Here is a 24,980-nt window from a genome sequence, read left to right on the forward strand (position 1 = left end):
AAAAATACAAAAAATTAGCCAGGTGTAGTGGCAGGCGCCTGTAGTCCCAGCTACTCGGGAGGCTGAGGCAGGAGAATGGCGTGAACCCGGGAGGCGGAGCTTGCAGTGAGCTGAGATCGCGCCACTGCACTCCAGCCTGGGCGACAGAGTGGGACTCCATCTCAAAAAAAAAAAAAAAAAAAAAAAAATTATACAGATGAGATTGAGAATTTTAGAATTCCTGTCTATAATATGTGTACATTCTATAAATCTTGGCATCAGAAGTTAGCTTCCAGTTTCTTTGTATGTGCGATTGTGGTACAGGGGGAGGGGGTTGTTGATTCTGAGCAATAAACAACATATTTTTAACATTTAGGATTGACTTCTAAAGACTCTTGGTACGTGAGGAAGAAACTCGGAAGAGGAAGAGGAAAGCAAAGGAGTCAGGGATGGCTCTTTCTCAGGTGAGATGATATTCTCGGTGGATTGTTCTGTCTCCTTCCTTTCAAAAACCCTGGGCCTTGGAGTTGGGAATCTTCTCTGAGTCTGAAGCGTCCTGCCTGACAGGTTTGCTCACCCTCACCCATGCTTTCCCTCAGTCCCTCTCATCTCGCTTAGATTCCATCTCTCATGACCCAGTGACATGAACTTGGGAAGAGGCGGCACTGGGCATGGGCCTGGGAAGGGCTCACACCAAACATGGATGGAGACGGGGTGAGGGTCCCGTGGTGTGAGTGCTGTTGGGCAGCAGGGATTGTTCAGGGACCACATCTGGATGCTCTGTCAGCTCTCTGTGGACCTGGATTAGACCAGCTGCCCTCAGAAGTCATGTACTAATGTGCGCAAGTACCTGGTAAATTCTGCAAAAAGAATTCAGGAAATCTTTTCTGCCTTTCTGTGTTTTGCTTTTGTTTTTTGTTTTTTGGAGACAAGAGTCTTGCTCTGTCATCCAGGATGGACCAGGATTAGAGCAGCTGCCAATATAAGTCACGTATTAATTAGCACAAAGTTGGCCGGGCGCGGTGGCTCAAGCCTGTAATCCCAGCACTTTGGGAGGCCGAGGCGGGTGGATCACAAGGTCAGGAGATCGAGACCATCCTGGCTAACACGGTGAAACCCCGTCTCTACTAAAAAATACAAAAAACTAGCCGGGCGAGGTGGCGGGCGCCTGTAGTCCCAGCTACTCAGGAGGCTGAGGCAGGAGAATGGTGTGAACCCGGGAGGCGGAGGCTGCAGTGAGCTGAGATCCGGCCACTGCACTCCAGCCTGGGTGACAGAGAAAGACTCCGTCTCAAAAAAAAAAATAATAATAATTAGCACAAAGTACATGGTACATTCTAGAAAAGGAGACCAATAAGGGGAAATGTTTTCTGCCTGATTTTATACTACATTTTTAGGTAATTGAGTGAGTTACTGTGTTTCTGACTCCAAAAATCTCATTAAAATGGAGAGTTCATACACAGATCATGGCTTACTGCAACTTCCGCCTCCCAGGTTCAAGTGATTCTCCTGCCTCAGCCTTCTGAGTAGCTGGGATTGCAGGTGCCCCCCACCATGCCTGGCTAATTTTTGTATTTTTAGTAGAGATAGGGTTTCACTATGTTGGCTAGACTGGTCTTGAATTCCTGACCTCAAGTGATCCACCCATCTCAGACTCCCAAAGTGCTGGGATTACAGGCGTGAGCCACCGTGCCCAGCCCCCAATAGTTATTTTTTCTGCTCCTCTTCTTCCTTGCACCCTCCACACTCAAGTAGACCCCAGTGTCTGTTGTTTTCTTTGTGTTCCAGTAAATATTTTACTTTGATATTTGATCCTGCTGGTTGTGAATTTACCTGTTGTCATGTTAGTAAACATGGCTAGCTTGCTCTTTGCCATCTGCATTGGAAAATGGCTGAATGACAACATGTGGGTCCTTCGCCATTTTTTCCTGTATGAGGAGTGCCATAGTGGTTCCTTCTGTGCACGCCTGCGTTCCTACACATATCTGAACATTCCTCCAGGTCAGGCAGTTGAAAGGGTGATTGCTTCCTCTAGGATGGGGCATTTCCTGTTTTCTTAGATCTGACAAGATTCCCCCTGCCCCCAACTGCCAAAGTGTCCTTTTCCAGCAAGATGAGATTCCTCTTCAGCTAAACACAACTTGCTACTTTTTATATTTTTAAGACTATATATATATATACACACACACACACACATATATACACACACACACACATATATATACATATTTACATATACATGTATATTTTCTGAAAATCTGCTGAGCTTGGTGACTCACGTGTGTAATCCCAGCACTTTGGGAGGCCAAGGTGGGTGGATCGCCTGAGGTCAGGAGTTCAAGACCAACCTGACCAACATGGTGAAACCCCATCTCTACTAAAAATACAAAAGTTAGCCGGGCATGGTGGCGGGCGCTGGTAATCCCAGTTACTCTGTGACTGAGGCAGGAAAACCACTTGAACCCAGGAGGCAGAAGTTGCAGTGAGCCAAGATTATATTACTGCACTGCAGCCTGGGTGACAGAACAGGACCCTGTCTTAAAAAAAAAAAAAACTGGAGAAAATGACAACTTTTTTTTTTACTAACATCTAGTTTCTTGTGAGTCTGTGTATGTTTTATTATTTTGCAAACTTATATAAACACAATGGATTTTCATACTTTGAGTATTCTGTTTTCATATATTTGATTTTATTTTGAGACAAGGTCTTGCTCTGTCGATTAGACTGGAGCACAGTGGCGTGATCTTAGCTCACTGCAACCTCCTTCAGGCTCAAGCCATCCCCCAATCTCAGCCTCCCAAGTAGCAGGGACCACAGGTGTGTACCACCATGCTCTCTTAATTTTTTTTTTGAGATGGAGTCTCACTCTGTAGCCAGGCTGGAGAACAGCAGCATGATCTCAGCTCACTGCAACCTCTGCCTCCCGGGTTCAAGTGATTCTCCTACCTCAGGTTCCCAAGTGTGTGGGACTATAGGTGAGTGCCACGGTGCCAGTACCATGCTTTGGTATTTCAGTAGAGATGGAATTTCACCTTGTTAGCCAGGATGGTCTGAATTTCCTAACCTCGTGATCCGCCCACTTCGGCCTTTGAAGTGCTGGGATTACAGGTGTCAGCCACCTCTACTGGCCTTTTCTCTCTCTCTCTCTCTCTCTCTTTTTTTTTTTTTTTTTGATACAAAGTCTCTGTTGCCCAGGCTGGAGTTCAGTGGTGCAATCTCAGATCACTGTAACCTCTTCCTCCCAGGTTCAAGCAATTCTCCTGTTTCAGCCTCCAGAATAACTGGGATTATAGTCAAGTGCCACCACCCCTGACTAATTTTTTTTCATATTTTTAGTAGAGACGGGGTTTCACCATTTTGGCCAGGCTGGTCTTGAACTCCTGACTTCATGATTCTCCCGTCTCAACCTCCCAAAGTGATGGGATTACATGTGTGAGCCACTGTGTGTGGCCAATTTTTTTTTTTATATTTACGTTTTTACTTTAGGTTTGGGGCTATATGTGAAGCTTTGTTACATATGTCAAGTTGTGTCATCGGGGTTTGTTCTACAGATTATTTCTAGATTTTTACTTTAGGTTTGGGGCTATATGTGAAGCTTTGTTACGTAAGTTGTATCATCAGGGTTTGTTGTAGTAGACTATCACTCTTGTATTAAGCCCTGTACCCAATAGTTATTTTTTATTTATTTATTTTTTGAGACTGAGTTTTGCTCTTGTTGCTCAGGCTCGAGTATAATGGCATGATCTCAGCTCACCGTAACCTCCACCTCCCAGGTTCAAGCGATTCTCCTGCCTCAGCCTCCCAAGTAGCTGGGATTACAGGTGCCTGCTGCCATACCTCCCTAATTTTGTATTTTTTACTGGAGACAGGGTTTCACTATGTTGGCCAGGCTGGTCTTGAACTCCTGACCTCAGTTGATCCACCCCCCTCGGCCTCTCAAAGTGCTGGGATTACAGGCAGGAGCCACTGCGCCTGGCCTGGCCCCCAATAGTTATTTTTTTGGCTCCTCTCCTTCCTCCCACCCTCCACTCTCAAGTAGATCCAAGCCTCTGTTGTTTTCTTCTTTGTGTTCTAGTAAATATTTTACTTTGATATTTGATCCTATTGGTTGTAAAAATTTACATGTCATGTTAGTGAACATGGATAGCTTGCTCTTTGCCATCTGCATTGGAAATTGGCTGAATGACAATGTTTGGGTCCTTTTTGATTTTTCCCTGTATAAAGAGTGCCACAGTGGCTGCCACTGCACACGCCTGCATTCCTACAGATATCTGAAGCTTCCTCCAGGTCAGGCAGTTGAAATGGTGATTGCTTCCTCTAGGATGAGGCATTCCCTGTTTTCTTAGATCTGACAAGAGTCCTCCCTACCCCCAACTGCCAAAGTGTCCTCTTCCAGCAAGATGAGATTCCTCTTCAGTTAAACAAAACTTGCTACTTTTTATATTTTAAAAATCTTTATATATGTATATACACATCCCCCCACACATGCACACACATATACATACAAATACATGTATACACACATATGTATATATTTTGAATATCTTTTATATTTTGAAAATCTGGGACAAATGACAACCCCTTGTATTAACATCTGGCTTTTTGTGAGTCTGTGCAGGTTTTATTATTTTGTGGACATATATATACAAAATGGATTTTTGTATCTTGAGTAATTTTGTTTTCATGTATTTTATTTTATTTTGAGACAGGGTCTTGCTTTGTTGCCCAGGCTGGTACACAGTGGCAGGATCATAGCTCACTGTAACCTCCACCCTCAGGAACAAGCCATCCTCCCACCTCAGTCTCCCAAATAGCTGGGACCACACGTGCCTGGAACCATGCCTGGCTAATTTTTTTTTTTTTTGACTGAATTTCGGTTTCCCAGGTTGGAGTGCAGTGGCATAATCTCGGATCACTGCAACCTCTGCTTCCAGTGATCAAGTGATTTTCCTGCCTCAGCCTTCCATGTAGCTGGGATTATAGCCATGTGCCACCATGCCTGGCTGATCTTTCACTGTGGATGTTGTCATCTTTGAAGACCTCACTCATGCTCTGGCTCATCCAGATAAATGTCACTTGGTGTGTCAATAAAACTTCCTAACATTTCTATAACGGGAACCCTGCATTGATTTTTTTATTTATGTATTGCTTGTATTTTTTCACAAACATAAGTAATTCATACTGAGAGGGTGTCATGACCTCTTCAAAAAATGTAGTAGAATAAAACTGGGAAGACGTCATGTGGTGAGAAATCCCTTACTCGGATTTGTCAGAACATTCACTACAATTAAATCCACGCTTTCCTCTCTCTCCTCTTCTCATTTTCTGTAAAGATAAGAACTCCTCCCAGAACTATTTGGTTAAAATGTGTTTTCATTTCATGGTCTATTGACATTTAGGTATGACATTTAGGCCATAAAATTCTCTCAGGAGGAGTGGAAATGCCTGGACCCTGCTCAGAGGACTCTATGCAGAGATGTGATGTTGGAGAATTATAGGAACCTGGTCTCCCTGGGTGAGGATAACTTCCCTCCTGGGGATGTGCCCTTGCGTATCTTTGCATTTTCTCTTGTTGCCTCTTGGGAGCCCCATTGTTCCTTGACTAACACGGAAGCCATATTGATTTTGGAATGAAAAGTTTCATGATGTAGCATCTGGACTTTCACTGTTCCCTTTGTTTAGATGTTCTGTATTCTTTATGATAGCTCATTGGGGATTCCAGAACTAAAGTAGGCATAAAACCTTATGGCATACTGGGCACCATTAAAAAAAAAAACTGTAACCTGTAAAAACTACTCCTTCTCCACTAGAACTGTTTGTTATTTATGTCAGAATTATTTCTGTGTGTGTTGCATTTCTGTTAACATATACATACAGTGTTTTTCATGCCTTTTTATTCTAAATAATATGAAAAAAGTTTCATTATGAAGAAAAGGTACACGTATGCCAATTTTGTATCTGTCCTTTTATTAATTAATTAATTTATATATTTATGAAATGGAGTTTTGCTCTTGTAACCCTGGCTGAAGTGCAAAGGTGCTTTCTCAGCTCACTGCAACTTTCACCTCTCGGGTTAAAGTGATTCTCCTGCCTCAGCCTCCCGAGTAGTTGACACTACAGGCTTGTGCCAACACGCCAGTCTTATTTCTTGGAATATATATATAAGTATATATACATGTGTGTATATACATATATATTTTATTTTTGTAGAGCCGGGTTTTCACTTTGTTATCCACGATGGTCTCAATTTCCTGATCTTGTGATCCTCCCTCCTTGGCCTCCCAAAGTGCTGGGATTACAGGCATGAGCCACCACACCCGGCCTGTCTCAAGGTTTTAAAAACATGTTAGTGCTATTAGATGGCTTCAAGTATTGCAAGTGTTACAGTACAGACTCTCATCTGCCTTTGTTTAATAAGATTTGTCAGCCTTCGGTGATGTTAATGATGAGATGCTTTTTTTCCTGTCTGTCATTTCATTGTCCTGTGAGAAATAGCTTAGACTGGCTGGCTGTGGTGGCTCACACCTCTAATCCCAGCACTTTAGGACACCCAGGTGGGTAGATCACTTGAGGTCAGCAGTTTGAGACCACTCTGGCCAACATGGTGAAACATTTAATCTACTAAATGTTAAAAATGGGCCTGGTGCAGTACACACCTGCAATCTCACCAGTTTGGGAGGCCAAGACAGGCAGCACACTTTAGTCATGAGTTCAAGACCAGCCTGGCCAACATGGTGAAACCCCGTCTCTACTAAAAATACAAAAAATAGTTGGGTGTTGTGGCACACACCTCTAATACCAGCTACTTGGGAGGTTGAGGGAGGAGAATCTCTTGAGCCTGGGAGGTGGAGGTTGCAGTGAGCGAAGATCTTGCCACTGCACTCCAGCCCAAGTGACAGAGCGAGACTACAGAGTGAGGCGGGAGAATCACTTGAGGTAGGATAATCGTCGTGCCACTACACTCCAGCCTGGGTGATAGAGCATGACTCAGTCTCAAAAACAGACAAAAAGGAAATAGCTGAAACTGGGAGGCTTAAGACACAGAAATATGTTTCTCATGAATTTGGAAAGTGGGAAATCCAAGAGCGAGGTGCCAGCCAAATTGGTTCCTGGTGAGAGCCTTCTTCATGGTTTAGCCCAGCCATCTTCCTGCTGTGCCCTGACATGGTGGAAAGAGGAACAGGCAACAAGCTCTTTACTGTCTCTTTTTATACATGGCACTGTCACCCAGGCTGGATTGCAACAGCGTGATCTCGGTTCAATGCAACCTCCATCTCCTGGGTTCAAACCACTCCTGCCTCACACTCCCAGGTAGCTTGGATTACACCATGCCTAGCTAATTTTTTTTGGTATTTTTAGTAGAGACGGGGTTTCACCATGTTGGCCAGGCTGCTCTCGAACTCCTGACCTTATGATCCACCCATCTCAGCCTCCCAAAGTCTGCAATTACAGGCATGTGCCACTGCACATGAACGTTAGTCAATGTTCATTTCTTATAATGCTATGTATTTTCTTGACCTCATATGTCAGAAGGTAGTGAATGTAACATGTATTTCAGTTCTTATATTGTGTGTTGGTGGTAGGTACAAGTTGTGGCTTTTTTCTTTTTCTTTTTTTTTTTTTTTTGAGACAGAGTCTCGCTCTGTCACCCAGGCTGGAGTGCGGTGGCCGGATCTCGGCTCACTGCAAGCTCCGCCTCCCGGGTTTACGCCATTCTCCTGCCTCAGCCTCCCGAGTAGCTGGGACTACAGGCGCCTGCCACCTCGCCCGGCTAGTTTTTTTTTTTAGTAGAGACGGGGTTTCACCGTGTTAGCCAGGATGGTCTCGATCTCCTGACCTCGTGATCCGCCCGCCTCGGCCTCCCAAAGTGCTGGGATTACAGGTTTGAGCCACCGCACCCGGCCAGGCTTTTTTCTTAAAAGGAAATTGTTTTGAATTCTGTAGGCCACCGCGTCCGACAAAAACACGTATTTAATGGGTTGTATAGAACAGTGAGGTTGCTTTCTCTCTTTTCAGCCTCTTAGCTGTTTGCCTCTATTTCCCATCACATTCTGGTCCAAGGCTTATTTATTAATAAAATGGTTTTTATTTATTTCTCTGTTATCTTCGTGGAGATGATTTCTCCTTTGGGAGAAGATTTTTTAGTTTTAATTATATTTTGTCGACATTTAAAAAGCACAGTAAAGAATATTTCTTGGGCCAGGCATGTTGGCTCATGCCTATAATCCCAGCACTTTGGGAGGCCTAGGCAGGCAAATAACTTGAAGTGAGGAGTTCCATACCCGCTTGGTCAACATGGTGAAACCCCGTCTGTATGAAAAATACAAAAATTAGCCAGGCATGGTGGCGCGCGACTGTAATGCCATCTGCTCTTGAGGCTGAGGCTGGAGAATCGCTTGAACCCAGGAGGCAGAGGCTGCATTGAGTCGAGATCTCACCACTGCACTCCAGCCTGGGCGACAGAGAAATTCTCTGTCTCAAAAAAAAAAAAAAAAAAAAAAAGAGAAAGAAAAAAGTAAATAATCATTAAAAAAATGAAGTAATAGATTTCTTCCATAAATGTACTGGGACAATTAACTGGATATCCACATCGAAAAGAATAATGTTGGATCCCTAGATCACACCATCAAAAATTTTATTTAAAAAAGTTTTTTTTTTTTTTTAAGGGAAGGAGAGAGAGATTAGGAAGGGAGACCTGTGGCAGTGGGTGTTACTTTGTCGCCCAGGCTGGCTTGGAACCCCAGGCTCAGCCATTCTCTCCTTTGTTTCCTGAGTCCCTGGGACCTCAGGCTCCCGCCCTCGCGCCTCTGCTGTGTTTAAGCAGCAGGTGGTGACCTCACTCCTCCCTGGCTTGAGCACTCCATCCCGCACCCCAGCCTGTGGTTTTAAGGAAGTCTCTGAAGCTGAACACAAGGCGGACTCTCCCTCCCGAGTGAATGGGACAATAGAAAGGGAGAGGATATCTATTCTGTTCTGTGGGCTGTCAGCGTGATATCGTACGTGCCGCCCAGGCAGGGCTTTGCATTTCACATTCTAGTTTGCATCCCAGTTCCAGATAAGTCCAGGGCTTTGGAATCATTCCTCAGACTTTCTGGCGCTCTCGCCTCCAATACCTGAAAACAGATGCTGGGAGAGCCGCTGAGACGCGCAGGTACCGCCCCGGCCCCGCCCTCTGCCGGTTCTAAAGGGCAGGGTCTGTCCGCCTGGTGCCCCCCCCCCCCGCCCCCCGCTGCCTCGCCCAGGCCCCGCCAACCTCCTCCCGCTTCCCGTCCAGGCCTGGCTTCTGTCCTGCGCGCGCAGATTAACGCAAACCCGGAAGCGGATCGGGTGGCGTGAAGGTCACATCGCGGCGGTGAGTTTTGCTGTGTTGCATTAAGTCTCCGATTCCCAGGTCGCCGGCATTTCTGTCCCTGGGACGTGGGGTCCCCACAGACCTCGAAATTCTCTCTGGTCTTCCTTCGCCCAGAGCAAATTGTGACATCCCCGTGAGAGCCCGGGGGTCGCTTCCTTTTGGGTTTAAAGTCGGCCGGAGGCTGTTCTCGTCCTCAGTCTTTCTGCTGTAGGTCAATGTATACACTTTCTATTGTGTAGTTTTTCTGCTCAAAACCTTGTCTGACTCATCTCGCCCCGCGCTATTTAAAGTCCTCACCCGTGAGGTGGATTCTTGCCCAGGGCGCGCCTTGCAGTCTCTCCGTCGTTGGGCCCTGGAGCGCCGTGCCGCAGCCTCAGTCCCGGGGAGATCGAGTCCTCTGTTGGGTCCTGGGATCCTGCAGACCATATCCTTGTCCTAAGGCGCTGTCGCCCCGCAACCAACCTCCCTCCTCTTGCCACAGGCTGCTGCTCCCCAGGTCTCCCCTCCGCAGTCACCGCTTCCACTGAACCCGCATTGGGGAGGTCCCAGGGGCCTGTCCTGTGACACGGGGTCTTCTTGCCTGCTGAGCTCCAGCCCCTGGAAAATGCGCTCCTTCGGGATGCAGGCATCTTACTCCAAACCTTCCTGCGATTGTGTAGGCCGAAGGGATTAGGAGGCAGACAGCAGTAGAAAACCTGAGACAGAGAAAAGAAGAATAAGAAAAGCCCATAACAGGCCGGGCGCGGTGGCTCAAGCCTGTAATCCCAGCACTTTGGGAGGCCGAGACCATCCTGGCTAACACGGTGAAACCCCTTCTCTACTAAAAAATACAAAAAACTAGCCGGGCGAGGTGGCGGGCGCCTGTAGTCCCAGCTACTGGGGAGGCTGAGGCAGGAGAATGGCGTAAACCCGGGAGGCGGAGCTTGCAGTGAGCCGAGATGGCGCCACTGCGCTCCAGCCTGGGTGACAGAGCCAGACTCCGTCTCAAAAAAAAAAAAAAAAAAAAAAAAGAAAAGCCCATAATAGATGGAAAATAGAGGATTGGTAAGGGATATGCCAGCAGATGGCAAAAGTGGGGAAAAAAAGAAACAAAAAAACCTAGGAAAGCAGGAGAAGAAAAGCAACTGGAGAAATGTAGAAAAAGCTAGATGTACAGAGAGATGAAGGACGGCAAGGTAGAGGGAGTGGCAGCAAAGAGGGAGGCTCATCAGAGTGAGGGAGAGAGGGAGGGATTTGGAGCCAGGACAGACAGAGCAGAGTGGTGCTTGTGTCAAGAACAGAGGGAGAAGCACAGCAGGGAGGACACCTGGACATCTGGGGTGCCACAGAGTGGGGACAGGGGAGTATGTCAGGGAAGAGAGAATTTAACAGGGAGAGCAGAGGAGGCTCAGAGATGGGAGAAGAGGCAGAAATAGATGGAGATTGAGGACAACTGAAAGACTGGGGAGAAAGAGCATTAAGAGGTTAATAAGTTGCCAGGATGGAGCAGAAGAGGTGGAAGATAAGGAATAGAGGGAAGAAGGAGATAAACAGCAGAAGAGGAGAGGGGTACAAAATGAAGAACAGAATCCGAGGGAGAAAGAAAAGAAAACAAGAGCTAGAGAGAAAAGGGGAGAATGAGAGATAGGTACAGAATTAGGGAAGGAAGCACCGTAATGAAGACAGAGGGGCTGGGCACAGTGGCTCACGCCTGTACTCTCCACACTTCAGGAGACTGAAGCAAGGGGATTGCTTGAGGCCAGGAGTTCGAGACAAGCCTGGGCAACATAGTGAGACCCCCATCTCTGCCAAAAAAAAAAAACAGTAAATAACCGGGCCTAATGGTGTGCACCTGTACTCAGTCCAGCTGCTCTGGAGGCCAAGCTGGGAGGATGACTTGAGCCCAGGAGGTCCAGGCTGCAGTGAGCTGATATCATGTCACTACACTGCAGCCTGGACAACAGAAAGAGATCTTGTCTCAAAAGAAAAAAAGGGGCGAGAGACTTTGGGTTTAGATGAGTGCGTGAGTTCATTGGATATGATTAGTTGTGACATGTTGACTTCCGTGTATATAATCTAACAACTGAAAACTTGTTTAAATTTTACAGATGAGATTGAGAATTTCAAAATTTGTATCTATAAGACATGTACATTCTATAAATCTTGGCATCAGGGGTATCTTCCACTTGGAATCCCTATTCAGCCAGAGGGAAGTGACTTATTCAGTTGTGAATCACTGCCTTCCCTTTTCCTAGGATGGGGTAGGACGTGGGTAGTGAAGTGGGAAAAAAGTCACTGTCTGTTATTACATAATGCTTTTAATTTAATTAATTAAATAATATCTTGAGACAGGGTCTGGCTCTATCACCCAGACTGGAGTGCACTATCGTGATCTCCTCTAACTGCAGCCTCAACATTTTGGGCTCAAGCGATCCTCCTACCTCAGCCTTCTGAGTAACTGGGACCAGAAGCATGAGCCACCAAGCCCGGCTAGTTTTTGTTTTTTGTTTTGTTTTGGAAACGGGGTTTCACTATGTTTCCCAGGCTGGTCTCAAAATTCTGGGCTCAAAGTATCCTCCTGCCTTGGCCTCCCAAATTACTGGGATTACAGGTGGGATTACAGAGATGACCCACCACGTCTGGTTTACATAGCCCTCCCCTTTTTTTTTTGAGAGGGAGTTTTGCTGTTGTTGCCCAGGCTGGAGTGCGATGAGATGATCTCAGCTCACCACAACCTCAGCTTCCCGGCTTCAAGCGATTCTACTGCCTCAGCCTCCTGAGTAGCTGGATGTACACGCATATACCACCATGTCTGGCTAATTTTGTGTTTTTAGTAGAGATGAGGTTTCTTCATGTTGATCCAGGCTGGTCTCTAACTCCCGACCTCAGGTGACCTGCTGCCTCGGCCTCCCAAAGTGCTGGGATTACAGGTGTAAGCCACCAAGCTGAGGCCATAGCAGTTTTTAAAAGGGATGTCAGGGCGTGGTGACTCACGCCTGTAATCCCAGCACTTTGGGAGACAGGTGAGTGGATCAGGAGGTCAGGAGTTTGAGACCAACCTGGCCAACACGGTGAAACCCAATCTCTGCTTAAAATATACAAAAATTAGGCCGGACGCGGTGGCTCAAGCCTGTAATCCCAGCACTTTGGGAGGCCAAGATGGGCGGATCACGAAGTCAGGAGATCGAGACCATCCTGGCTAAAATGGTGAAAACCCGTCTCTACTAAAAAATACAAAAAACTAGCCAGGCGAGGTGATGGGCGCCTGTAGTCCCAGCTACTCGGGATGCTGAGGCAGGAGAATGGCGTAAACCCGGGAAGTGAAGCTTGCAGTGAGCTGAGATCCAGCCACTGCACTCCAGCCTGGGCGACAGAGCGAGACTCCGTCTCAAAAAAAAAAAAAAAAAAAAAAAAATATATATATATACACACACACACACACACACACACACACACACACACACACACAAATTAGCTGGACGTGGTGGCAGATGTCTAAAATCCCAGCTACTCGGGAGGCTGAGGTGGAAGAATTGCTTGAACCCGGGAGGCAGAAGTTGCAGTGAGCCAAGATTCCATCACTGTATGCCAGCCTGAACAACAGAGCTAGACTCCGTCTGAGAAAAAAAATAAAAAGTAAGGAACATCAAAGCCAGGAGTGGCGGCTCATTCATGCCTGTAATCCCAGCACTTTGGGAGCAGATTGCTGAAGGTCATGAGTTCGAGACCAGTCTGGCCTACATGGTGAAACCCTGTCTTTACCAAAAATACAAAAATTAGCTGGCCATGTTGACACATGCCTCTAATTCCAGCTACTCTGGAGGCTGAGGCAGGAGAATTACTTGGACCTGGCTGGGAGGCAGAAATTGTAGTGAGCCACGATCGCACCACTGTACTCCAGCCTGGGTGACAGAGTGAGACTCTGTCTCCCCCCCCCAAAAAAGAAAAAAAATTAGCCAAGGATGGTGACATGCATCTGTAGTCCCATCTACTCTGGAGGCTGAGGCAGGAGAATCTCTTTAGACAGGAGAATCATGCCACTGCACTCCAGCCTGAGTGATAGAGCGTGACCTGGTCTCAAAAAACAAAAAAAGAAATAACAATCAGCTCTTTAATGTTTCCCCTTATAAAAGCCGTAGTCGTGGCCATGCGCGGTGGCTCACACTTGTAATTCCAGCACTTCAGAAGGCTGATGCAGGTGAATCACCTGAGGTTGGGGGTTCAAGACCAGCCTGACCAATATAGAGACACCCGTCTCTATAAAACTACAAAATTAGCTGGGTGTGGTGGCGCATGCCTGTAATCCCAGCTACTCGGGAGGCTGAGGCGGGAGAATTGCTTGAACCCAGGAGGCAAAGGTTGCGGTGAGCCAAGATCATGCCATTGCACTCCAGCCTGGGCAACAAGAGGGAAACTCCATCTCAATAAATAAATAAATAATAAAAATAAAAGCACTAGCCCTATTCTCGAGTAGTCAACACCCATGACCAAATTCTCTCAAAGACCCCATCTGCAGGAACATCCTATTGGACAATAAGAACTCTGAACATTGCTTTTGGCCGATATAATCATTCAGACCAGGGAGCCTGCATCAGGTTTTTCTTGTTTTTATTGTGCAATTTGTTTTATACAGTGTTTTCTGTGATCTCAGTTTATAAATTTTCCTAGTACACAGTCTATGTTTTGTATTTTATGCACAGTTAACTAAATAACTAAGGGCAATGCATATATATAAAATTGTTGTATTGCCTGGTGTTACCTAACTGTACCTGTGACATCATAATTACACCCTCCGACGCTGTTCATCAGTTCTTATTCCTTTTAATGCTGTGTATTTACTTGAACTCATACATCAGAAGGTGGTGATCTTAACATGTATTTCAGTTCTCATAGTGTGTGCTGGTGGGAAGTAGAAGTTGTGGCTTTTTTCTTAAGAGGGAATTGTTTAGAATTCTGCAGGCTGTATAAATGTACTTATTGTTTGCTTGCTGGTTTTATCATGAGTTACAATGGCTTACTGATTAATATTTAAGATTTCACATATGGCTTTTCAGTATATGGTATGTAATATAACTGACACACTGCACTTGTTAATTTCAATAAGTCCCTGTTCTGCGTGGATATAGGTAATTTTATGACAGGTATTCAGAAAAAGATTGTATTAACTTTTTTTTTTTTGAGATGGAGTCTCACTCTGTCAGTGCAGTGGCACAATGTTGGCTCACTGAAATCTCCGCCTCTGAGGTTCAAACGATTCTTGTGCCTCAGCCTCCCGAGTAGCTGAGACTACAGGTGCCCACCACCATGCCTGCCTGATTTTTGTAATCTTTTCTTATCTTCTCTGTGCAATGATTATTTGACAATACAGAATTTCCATTGATTTTGGTTACCCTTACATAAGCTTGTTGTGGATTATTTATAAACATAGTATGTTGTTTGGTCTTTTAGAATTTATTTGTATACAGTAGATATTCTGTAAATATGAAAAATATACAGTTTTATTTTCCTTGTGTGACAGTGATATGTTTTTTGTAAATTGTGATGCAATTTAGGGTCACAGTGGAAAAACACTCCTGACTTTAGGCTTATACATGTTTCTGCCCTGTCAGTGTTTTGTCATGGTATTGGAAATAGGCTTCCATAGAAATGATTTGAAGAACATGTAATCGCCTTTTATTAAAGGATCTTACTCCTTTTGTGCTCCTAAACTTTGAAGATCATGTTTGGGAAGTTTAAAATAAGTATTTTTTTGTGTCGTATTTCCACATTTCAGTATGGTTTACCATCTGGACTTAATTGGAAATGTATTATGTTTATATTTTGTAGATATCTCTTCCAAATGCTTGATGAAAAAGGTGGGAGGATCACTTGAGCCAGGGCGTTGAAGTCTGCAGTGAGCCCTGTTTTTGCCACCACATTCCAGCCTGGGTGAGTGAGCTAGACCCTGTCTCAAACAAACAAGCAAATAAATGAGAGGTACAATTCCTCCTTTGAAAATAAAGAAAGAGATTTTCTTTCCTTTCGTCTCTTTTCTTAGGACATTTATTTAGAAAATTTGCAAATGCGTTTTCTGTCTTCTGAGGTAGTCTTTTCTTTCAGATGGAGACGGGGTTTAGCTCTTGTTGCCCAGGCTGGAGTTAAATGGTGTGATCTCTGGTCACTGCAATTTCCATCTGCCCGGTACATGCGATTCTCCCACCTCAGCTTCCAGAGGAGCTGGGACTACAGGCACCCACCATAATGCCTGGCTGATTTTTATAGTTTTGTAGAGACGAGGTTTCACCATGTTGGCCAGGCTGGTCTTGAACTTCTCATTTCAGATGATCCTCCAGGCTCAGCCTTCCAAAGTACTGGGATTACAGGTGTGAGCCACCACACCTGGCCCAGGGTTGTATTTCTGAAGAACTTGGGTACTCGCTTTGAAAGACAAACAATAGCCGGGTGTGGTGGCTCAGGCCAGTAATCCCAGCACTTTGGGAGGTCAAGGTGGGCCAATCCCGAGGTCAGGAGTTCGAGACCACCTGACCAACATGGTGAAACCCTGTCTCTACTAAAAATACAAAAAAAATTAGCCAGGCATGGTGGCACACGCCTGTAGTCCCAGCTACTCGGGAGACTGAGGCAGGAGAATTGCTTGAACCTGGGAGGCAGAGGCTGCAGTGAGCCAAGATTGTGCCACTGCACTGCAGCCTGGGCAACAAAGTGAGACTCCATCTCAAAACAAAAAGAAAAAAAAAAAAAGGCAAACAACAAGATAAATAGTACCTGTGTCTCAGTAGGAAATTAAATAATTCAAATATCAAATGATTCCAATTTAAAGCTTTGGACCTTTAAGTAATTCTGAGCCTTGAGAGGAATGTGGTCCTGCAACCTGAGTCCAGGGGAATGCAGGCGCAACTTCTAAGAGTTTTCCTGGCTGACCCTGGTGGCTCAAGCCTGTAATCCCAACAGTTTGGGACACCGAGACTTCTGAGTCACTTGACTTCGGGAGTTTGAAACCAGCTTGGCCAGCTTGGTGAAACCCTGTCTGTACTAAAAATACAGAAAAATTACAGGTGTCTGCCACCACGCCCAGATTATTTTTGTATTATGGTTAGTGTTAGGGTATTTCCCCCTCCCTCGGGATGATGCTAATTAGCTAACAGAGATTCTCAACTCTGTTACCAAGTAGAGCCAGGATGAACTATGTGTAACCAATGGCTTCTCAAGTCCTCTCCCCTGAGGACTGATTAGTGTTTATCTTGAAAACATGTACTTAATGGGTTGTACAGAACAGTGAAGTTGCTTTCTCTCTTGTCAACCTCTTAGCTGTTTGCCTCTATTTCCCATCACATTCTGTCCTGAAGCTTATTTATGAATAAAATAGTTTTAATTTCTCTATTATCGTCATAGAGATGATTTCTCATTTGGCGGAATACTCTTTGTTTTTCAATTATATTTTCTCACATTTAAAAAGTGAAGTAAAGAATATTTCCTGGGCCAGGCACGGTGACTCACAAGTGTAATCCTAGCACTTTGGGAGGCCGAGGCAGGTGGATCACTTGAAGTTAGGAGTTCCAGACCAGCCTGGCCAGCATGGTGAAACCCCATCTCTACCAAAAATACAAAAATTAGCTGGGTGTGGTCGTGTGCGCTTGTAATAGCAGCTACTCCAAAGGCTGAGGCAGAAGAATAGCTTCCACTCAGGAGGCAGAGGCTGCAGTGAGCCACAATCTCGCAACTGCACCCCAGCATGGGCCACAGAGAAATACTCTGTCTCATAAATAAAAGGAAAGAAAAAAGTGAAAACAAGAGAAAGTAATAGATTTCTTTCACAAATGTGCTGGGACAACTAACTGGATATTCACATGGAAAAGAATAATGCTGGATCCCTATCTCACACCATGAAAAATTTTATTTAAAAACGGTAAAAAAAGAAAAAACACACACAAGGCCAGCCGCAGTGGCTTACATCTGTAATCCTAGCAGTTTGGGAGGCTGAGGCGGGCGGATCACGAGGTCAGGAGATCCAGACCATCCTGGCTAACATGGTGAAACCCCCTCTGTACTAAAAATGCAAAACAGACGGGCATCATGGCGGGCACCTGTAGTCAAAGTTACTGGAAAGACTGAGGCGGGAGAATGGTGTGAACCCAGGAGGAGGCGCTTGCAGTGATCCAAAATCTTGCCACTGCACAGCCAGAGAGAGACAAGGAAGGGAGCCCTACGGGAGGGGGTGTCACTTTGTCGCCCAGACTGGCCTGGACCCCCAATTTCAGCGATTCTCCCGCTGCTGCTTCTTGAGTAGCTGGGACCTCAGGCTTCAGCCCCGTGCCTGCAACCTTGTTTTGTTTAAGCAGCAAGTGGTGACCTCACTCCTCCCTGGCCTGAACACTCCGTCCCTCTTCCCAGGGGGAGGCCCTAGGGGAGTCTCTGAAGCTGAGCACAGGGTGGACTCTCCCTCTGGAGTGAATGGAGAATAGAAATGGAGAGGATTTCTATTCTGTTCTGTGGGCTGTCAGCATGAAATCCTACGTTCCGCCCAGGCAGGGCTTTGCATTTCACATTCTAGTTTGCATGCCCGTTCCAGACAATTCCAGGGCTTTTGAATTACGCCTTAGCCTTCCTGGCCGCTCTCACCTCCAAAAACCCAGAAAACAGAGACGCTGGGTGCGAGGCGGAGAGACGCACGGTTCCCGCCCCGCCCCGGCCCGGCTGTCTGCGGGTTCTAAAGGGCAAAGTCTCTCCGCTGCTCCCCCGCCCAGGCCCCGCTACACTGCTCGCGGGCCCCGCCCAGGCCTGACTTCTGTCCTGCGCGCGCAAACCCGGAAGGGGATTCCCTGGAGTGAAGGTCCTACCGCGGCGCGTGAGTTTCGCTCTGTCTTGTGTTAAGTATGCCCTTCCCAGGTCCCTGGCGCTTCTGTCCCTGGGACGTAGGGTTCCCACGGACCTGGAAATTCTTGCCTGTCTTCCTTCACCCAGAGAAAACTGAGACGTCCCCTTAAGAGTCCAGGAGTTGCTTCCTTTTGGGGTTGAAGTCGTCCGGAGGCTGGTCCCCTACCCGGTCTTTCTGTTATAGGGCAGTGTATACACTTCCTATAGCGCAGTTTTCCTGGTCAAAACCTTGTTCTGACTCCTCCCACCCCATGCTTTTTAAAGTCCTCATCCGCGAGGTGGATTCCCGCCCTGAGCGCTTCCAGGCTCGCCTCCCAGGCTCCCGGCCCCGGTCCCGGGAAGGCTGCGTCTTCTTCCTGGGTCCTGGGTGCCTGCAGGGGCCACCCTTGTCTTAAGGCGCCGTTGTCCTCCAGGTCCCTCCTTGTGCCGGGCCCTGCTGCTCCCCAAGTCTTCCCTCTGCAGTCACCGCTTTCCCTGAATCAGTGTTCGGCAGGTCCCAGGGGCTTGCCCTATGACAGCGGGTATTCTTGCCTGCCCAGCTCCACCCCCCCGGAAAATGCGCTTCTCCGGGATGCAGGCGTCTTACTTCAAACCCCCAGAGTGGTGCTGGTGGCCAGGAGAACAGGGAGAACCATGGAAGGAAGGACACTTGGGTTTTTGGGGTGCTAGAGAGTGGGGACAGGGGAATGTAACAGGGAAGAGAGAATTTAACAGAGCAGAGGAGACGCAGAGATAAGAGGCGGTAATATATAGAGATTGAGGGCGATCAAAAGATTGGGGAGAAGGGCAACAAGAGGTTAAATAAGGACCGACGGAGTTTTGCTCTTGTTGCCCAGGCTAAAGTACAACAGCGTGATCTTGGCTCACCGCAACCTTCACCTCTGGGGTTCAAGTGATTCTTCTGTCTCAGCCTCCTGAGTAGTTATGATTACAGGCGAGCACCACCATGGCTGGCTAATTTTGTATTTTCAGTAGTGATGGGGTTTCTCCATCTTGGTCAGGCTAGTCTTGAACTCCTGACCTCAGTGATCCTCCCGCCTCAGCCTCCCAAAGTGCTGGGATTACAGGCATGAGCCGCCATGCCAGCCTTGAATTTTTTTTTTTTTTTTTTGAGACACTCTTACTGTTTCCCAGGCTGGAGTACAGTAGCAGGATCACAGCTCAGTGCAGCGGCAACCTCCTGGGCTCGAGTGATTTTCCCACCTCAGCCTCTGGAGTAGCTGGGACTGGAGGAGTAGCCTGGCTATTTATTTATTTATTGAAACTCTCTTTGTCACCCAGGCTGGAGTGCAGTGGTCTCACTGCAAACTCCGCCTCCTGGAGTCAAGAGATTCTTGTGCCTCAGCCTCCTGAGTAGCTGGGGTTATAGGTGTGCACAACTATGCCCTGCTAATTTTTCTATTTTTAGTAGAGACCTGGTTTCTCCATGTTGGCCAGGGTGGTCTCGAACTCCTAACCTTGTGGTCTTCCTGCCCCGGCCTCCCAAAGTGCTGGGATAATAGGTGTGAGTCACCATGCCTGGCCTCATTGTTTTCAAAGTATGATATATTTTCAAATATTTCTCCTTTTACCCAAGATTTCATTAGATCTATATTTTTTAACCATTTAAAAATTGTTTCTCTATGAAATTGTGTTCAGTTTACATTGAGGACTGTGTGCTTTCTAGTCTTTATCATATATCAAAAACATTTTCTACTATGTGATACGATTTTAGGTTGTTTCAGTGTGTACTTGATAATGATATCAGGGACCTTTTTTCTTTACCCTAACATGAAAATTTAGTTGAAGTAGCCTATTCCATTTTCTTTTGTCATCAGAAAAAATGGTGATCTGTGAGCTTCTAGGTAAGTGTCTCCCTCAAGTTTCTCTGGTCCATAATATTCTCTACAGATGTTGAAGGGTGGAGTGGATTGACTTGGAACCTTGGTTTAGCAGAGCCCATATGTTCATGAGAAAAGCATTTGCTCAGATCTCATTTCTACAGCTGCCTCTTTTTTAGTGTTTCAAAGACCTATTGCTATGTGTGCACAGTCGTGCATATTTTGAACATTTTTTTGGGAGTGAGTAATTATATGTTTGGGATTGGTGCCATCAGAACCTTACAACTTGAAAGAAGTTTGCTTTGCTCAGGTATATAAAAGATAGTCCTGGAATTTTTGTTTGTTTTTCTTTGAGATGGAGTCTTGCTCTTTCGCCCAGGCTGGAGTGCAGTGGCATGATCTCAGCTCACTGCAACCTCCACCTACCGGGTTCAAGCAATCCTTTTGCCTCAGCCTCTCAAGTAGCAGGGACTGTAGGCATGAATCCCCAAACCTGGCTAATTTCTGTATTTTTAGTAGAGATGGGATGTCACCATATTGGCCAGGATAGTCTCGAACTCCTGACCTCGTGATTCACCCAGTTTGTCCTCCCAAAGTGTTGGGATTACAGGTATGAGCTACCTTGTCTGGCTGCCTTTTTTTTTTTTTTTTTGTAAGATCAAGTGTTACCCTAGGCCGGGCGCGGTGGCTCAAGCCTGTAATCCCAGCACTTTGGGAGGCCGAGGCGGGCGGATCACAAGGTCAGGAGATCGAGACCACAGTGAAACCCCGTCTCTACTAAAAATACAAAAAAAATTAGCCAGGCGCGGTGGTGGGCGCCTGTAATCCTAGCTACTCAGGAGGCTGAGGCAGGAGGATGGCGTGAACCCAGGAGGCGGAGCTTGCAGTGAGCCGAGATCGCGCCACTGCACTCCAGCCTGGGCAACAGCGTGAGACTCCGTCTCAAAAAAAAAAAAAAAAAAAAAAAAAAAAAAAAAAAAAAAAAAAGTGTTACCCTATCACCCAGGCTGGAATGCAGTGGCACAATCTTAGATCACTGCAACCTCTGCCTCCCAGCCTCAAGTGATCTTGCATCATCCTCCCAAGTAACTGGGACCACAGATGCATGCCATGAGCTCTGGCTAACTTTTTATTTTTGATAGAGATGGGGTTAACTATGTTGCCCACGTTGGTTTCAAACTTCTAGGCTCAAGTGGTCTGCCTGCCTCAACTACCCAAAGTGTTGGGATTACAAGGGTGAGTCACCACTCCTGGCTGGTCTTGGAATTTTCTAGAGGGGAAGACCAAGGCAGCCTATTGGGCCTTCCAGGCCATCACATGGGAATCAGCCACACCTCCTTCCTCCTCACCTCGGAGCTTCTCAGGATAACTTGGGGAGATGTCTCCCGCCGTGAGCCTCGGTGAGCCCACCTGGAACATAGAGGTGAGGAATACGACCAGGAAAGCTCAGTCAGAGTGACACTGACCCCTGAAATGACTGACAAAATACAGTGAGTGGCTTTTCTTCTGGGAGAGGTTACTGCTCATTTTAAACTCAAATTTCTTTTTTTTTTTTTTTTTTTTTTTTGAGACAGAGTCTGGCTCTGTCACCCAGGCTGGAGTGCAGTGGCCGGATCTCAGCTCACTACAAGCTCTGCCTCCCAGGTTTACGCCATTCTCCTGCCTCAGCCTCCCAAATAGCTGGGACTACAGGCGCCCGCCACCTTGCCCGGCTAGTTTTTTGTATTTTTAGTAGAGACGGGGTTTCACCGTGTTAGCCAGGCTGGTCTCGATCTCCTGACCTCATGATCCGCCCGTTTCGGCCTCCCAAAGTGCTGGGATTACAGGCTTGAGCCACCGTGCCCGGCCTTAAACTCAAATTTCAAGTGGATTCCAGCTCTCCAAGATGAGCAAAAACAGGGGATTAGACTCAAATCACCTTGAACCTTATCATCTCAGAGCTTTCAGCCACCTACACGACTCCGTGTCCCCTGCAGGCCTCGCCACTGAGCTCTACAATCCTGTGTCCAATTGTCTCCTCAGCTCTCTCCTGGGACATCAAACAGGCATCCCCACCTTCAGGTGTCCATAAGTGACTTCCTAAATCCCCAAACACATTCCCTTGCAGTCTGCACAGCTCAGTTGAGAGTGACTGTGTTCTTCCAGAAACTTAGCCGAACTTGACAGTATGTGTTTTAAATATGGGAAATAAATTACATTATTTGTAAGTGTTGTAATTTATAATATAAAGAGAAACTTACATGTATATGTGAAAAGAGTGAGAAGATACATCACTTCCAATTTTTTTTTTTTTTTAAGACAAATTTTCACTCTTGTGGGCCAGGGGGAGTGCAATGGCACGATCTCGGCTCACTGCAACCTCTGTCTCCTGGGGTCAAGGAATTCTCCTGCTTCAGACTGCCGAGTAGCTGGGATCATAGTTGACTTTCAAAATTCTTTTGGGTTGTGGGAGAAAAATGTTTGAAGACCGTATCCCTATGTGTCTGTGCCCCCAGGACCTCTCTGACCTCATCTACCTGTGCCCTCCTCTCTTCCACTGCTCCAGCCACATGGGTCGCTTTCCTTTTCCTGCTGCTGAGGTTGCTCCTGTCTCAGGGCCTTCGCTTGAGCTGTCCCTCTGTCTAGGACTCTCTGCCCCTCAGCTGCAAGTGACAAGCAGCCTTTCTTTGCTAGGTCTGTGTTCTGATATCATCTTCTCCGGGTTTCCTTTGTGATCTCCCACAGCCCCCCGTTTGACATTGCAGCTGTGAAACCAGAAAATCTTACACAGATCTCAGTTAATTTAGAAAGTTTATTTTGCCCAAGGTGGTCGGGGCAGAGCTTCATTTTACACATATTATGGAGACATGAGGCATCAGTCAGTACATGTAAGAAGTACATTGGTTTGGTCTGCATGGTGGCCAACTTTAAACAAAGGCAGGAAGACTTGAAGCAGGGCGGGGGCTTCCAGGTCACAGAGAACTGAGGCACAAATGGTTGCAATCTTCTGAGTTTCCTTTTTTTTTTTGAGATGAAGTCTTGTTTTGTCGCCCAGGCTGCAGTGCAGTGGCAGGATGTCGGCTCCCTGCAACCTCTGCCTCCTGGGTTCAAGTGATTCTCCTGCCACAGCTTCCCAAGTAGATGCCCCGATCATTTCTGTATTTTTAGTAGAGATGGGGTTTCACCATGCTGGCTGGGCTGGTCTCCATGTCTTGACCCCAAGTGATCTGCCTGCCTAGGCCTCCCGTAGTGCAGGGATGACAGACAGTCCTCAGCCATTGTACTGGGTCCTTCTTTTGAGTTTCTGATTAGCCTTTCAAAGGAGGCCCTCAGATACGCATCTGTGTGAGGGAGCGGAGGGGTGACTGAATAGAAGGGGAGTCTTGTTCCCTAAGCAGTTTCCACCTTGACATTTCTCTTTTGCTTAGTGATTTGGGGCCCCAAGGTTTATTTTCCTTACAGCCCAACCTTCATCCCACCTCTGGTCCACATTGACTGTTCTGTGTGATTTTTTTTTTTTTTTTTGAGACGGAGTCTTGCTCTGTCACCCAGGCTGGAGTGCAGTGGTGGGATCTCAGCTCACTGCAAGCTCCGCCTCCCGCTTCAAGCAATTCTCCTGCCTCAGGCTCCTGAATAGCTAGGATTACTGGTGCCCACCACCATGCCCAACTAATTTTTTGTATTTTTAGTAGAAACAGTGTTTCACCATGTTGACCAGTCTGGTCTTGAACTCCTGACCCCGTGATCCACCCATCTCTGCCTCCCAAAGTGCTGGGATTATAGGCGTGAGCCACCGTGCCCGGCCTCACTGTGATTACTTTTGTGCCTTTGCCATCCACTGTCTGGATCCTGGTGAGAACAAGGCCCCAAGGGAAGAGCAGAGCCAGAACATGGGGCTGTGCTGGGCTCACCCCTCTGAGTGGAGCTCAACCCTGGCTTCACATTAGACTGCAGAGCATTTTACAAATAGAGCATTTGTGCTGCTTTAGCAGGGATTCTTATTCTGAAGGGCTGGAGTCCACCCTCAGTAATAGCTGCAGTGGCCCAGGTGCTTGTCATCTGTGTGCAGCACTGAGCATCGAAGCTCTGTGTCCCCCGTTTCTGAGGGCTGAGCTCAGCCTGTGATCCACAGAGATGAGGGGCTGTCCTCTGGATGGGGTTTGGTCAGGGATGGGTCTGTATCCTGAAGGGGAGATCAGTCCAGCCCAGCTCCCCGCTGCTGCCTCGTGTGTGGGGGTTTCTCCAGGAGGGGAGTGAGGTCTGAAGACCGGGGTCAAACGTACACTTACAGGTCTTCCTGTGGGGCTTTCTTATCTCTGCATGGTCTCTGGTGCAGTGGGCAGTGGGGGACCATCTTTCTACAGGGTGAGGTCTCCCCTGTTCATGTGTTTTTGTCACAGGAAGGGAGTGAGTCATTTCTAACATGAAGTCTTTTTTTCACATACAGGATTGATTTCTAAAGACTCAGGTTACGTGAGGAAGCAGCTGAGAAGAGGAAAGGAAAGGAGCCAGGCATGGCCCTTCCTCAGGTGAAGTGATGTTCCTCTGGGGATTAATCTGTCTCTCTCCTTTCTGAAATGCCAGGTATTGTAGTAGCCAGTCTCTTCTGAGTCTGAAGCATTTTGCCTGACAGGTTCGCTCACACTCACCCATGCCTGCCCTCAATTCTTGTCACCTGCTCTGAGATTCTGTCTCCTGTGACCCAGTGACATGAACTTGGGAAGAGGCTCTACTGGGCATGGTTGTGGGAAGGGCTCACACCCCATCTCTACTAAAAATACAAAAATTAGCTGCATGTGGTGGTGCATATCTGTAATCTCAGCTACTCAGGAGGCTCAGGCAGGAGAATCACTTGAATCCGGGAGGTGGAGGTTACCGTACACCGAAATTGTGCCACTGCATTCCAGCCTGGGAAATGGCGTGAGACTCTGTCTCAAAAGAAAAAAGAGAGAGAGAGAGAAGGTGTCACTCTGTGACTTTGTTCTGGAGTACAATGG

At 46.8% G+C, this 24,980-nt stretch overlaps 2 protein-coding genes and 1 long non-coding RNA gene across 3 annotated transcripts in view; 2 read left to right on the forward strand and 1 right to left on the reverse strand.

The window, feature by feature from the left end:
- Positions 1-24,980, forward strand: part of LOC100425088 (uncharacterized) — a 57,089-nt gene that overhangs the window by 1,799 nt on the left and 30,310 nt on the right. Inside the window, exons 2-6 of the mRNA XM_077981220.1 lie at positions 356-443; positions 15,137-15,238; positions 15,410-18,155; positions 21,191-21,427; positions 24,431-24,512. Of these exons, the coding sequence (XP_077837346.1) occupies positions 24,498-24,512 (15 nt within the window). The 5' untranslated portion in view covers positions 356-443; positions 15,137-15,238; positions 15,410-18,155; positions 21,191-21,427; positions 24,431-24,497. The remainder of the gene's footprint in view (positions 1-355; positions 444-15,136; positions 15,239-15,409; positions 18,156-21,190; positions 21,428-24,430; positions 24,513-24,980) is intronic.
- LOC720236 (zinc finger protein 701) overlaps positions 1-24,980 on the forward strand; it is a 57,089-nt gene that overhangs the window by 1,799 nt on the left and 30,310 nt on the right. Inside the window, 3 exon segments of the mRNA XM_077981639.1 lie at positions 356-443; positions 15,137-15,238; positions 15,410-18,872. The gene's annotated coding sequence lies outside the window, so the exon portion shown is untranslated.
- Positions 9,291-15,130, reverse strand: LOC144337329 (uncharacterized). The gene is made up of 2 exons (XR_013410303.1): positions 11,770-15,130; positions 9,291-10,192 (listed from the first exon to the last, which is right to left on the reverse strand). It is a non-coding gene; the product is annotated as an uncharacterized LOC144337329 (long non-coding RNA).

This window comes from Macaca mulatta, chromosome 19, assembly GCF_049350105.2.
Source record: "Macaca mulatta isolate MMU2019108-1 chromosome 19, T2T-MMU8v2.0, whole genome shotgun sequence".
Taxonomy (NCBI): domain Eukaryota; kingdom Metazoa; phylum Chordata; class Mammalia; order Primates; family Cercopithecidae; genus Macaca; species Macaca mulatta.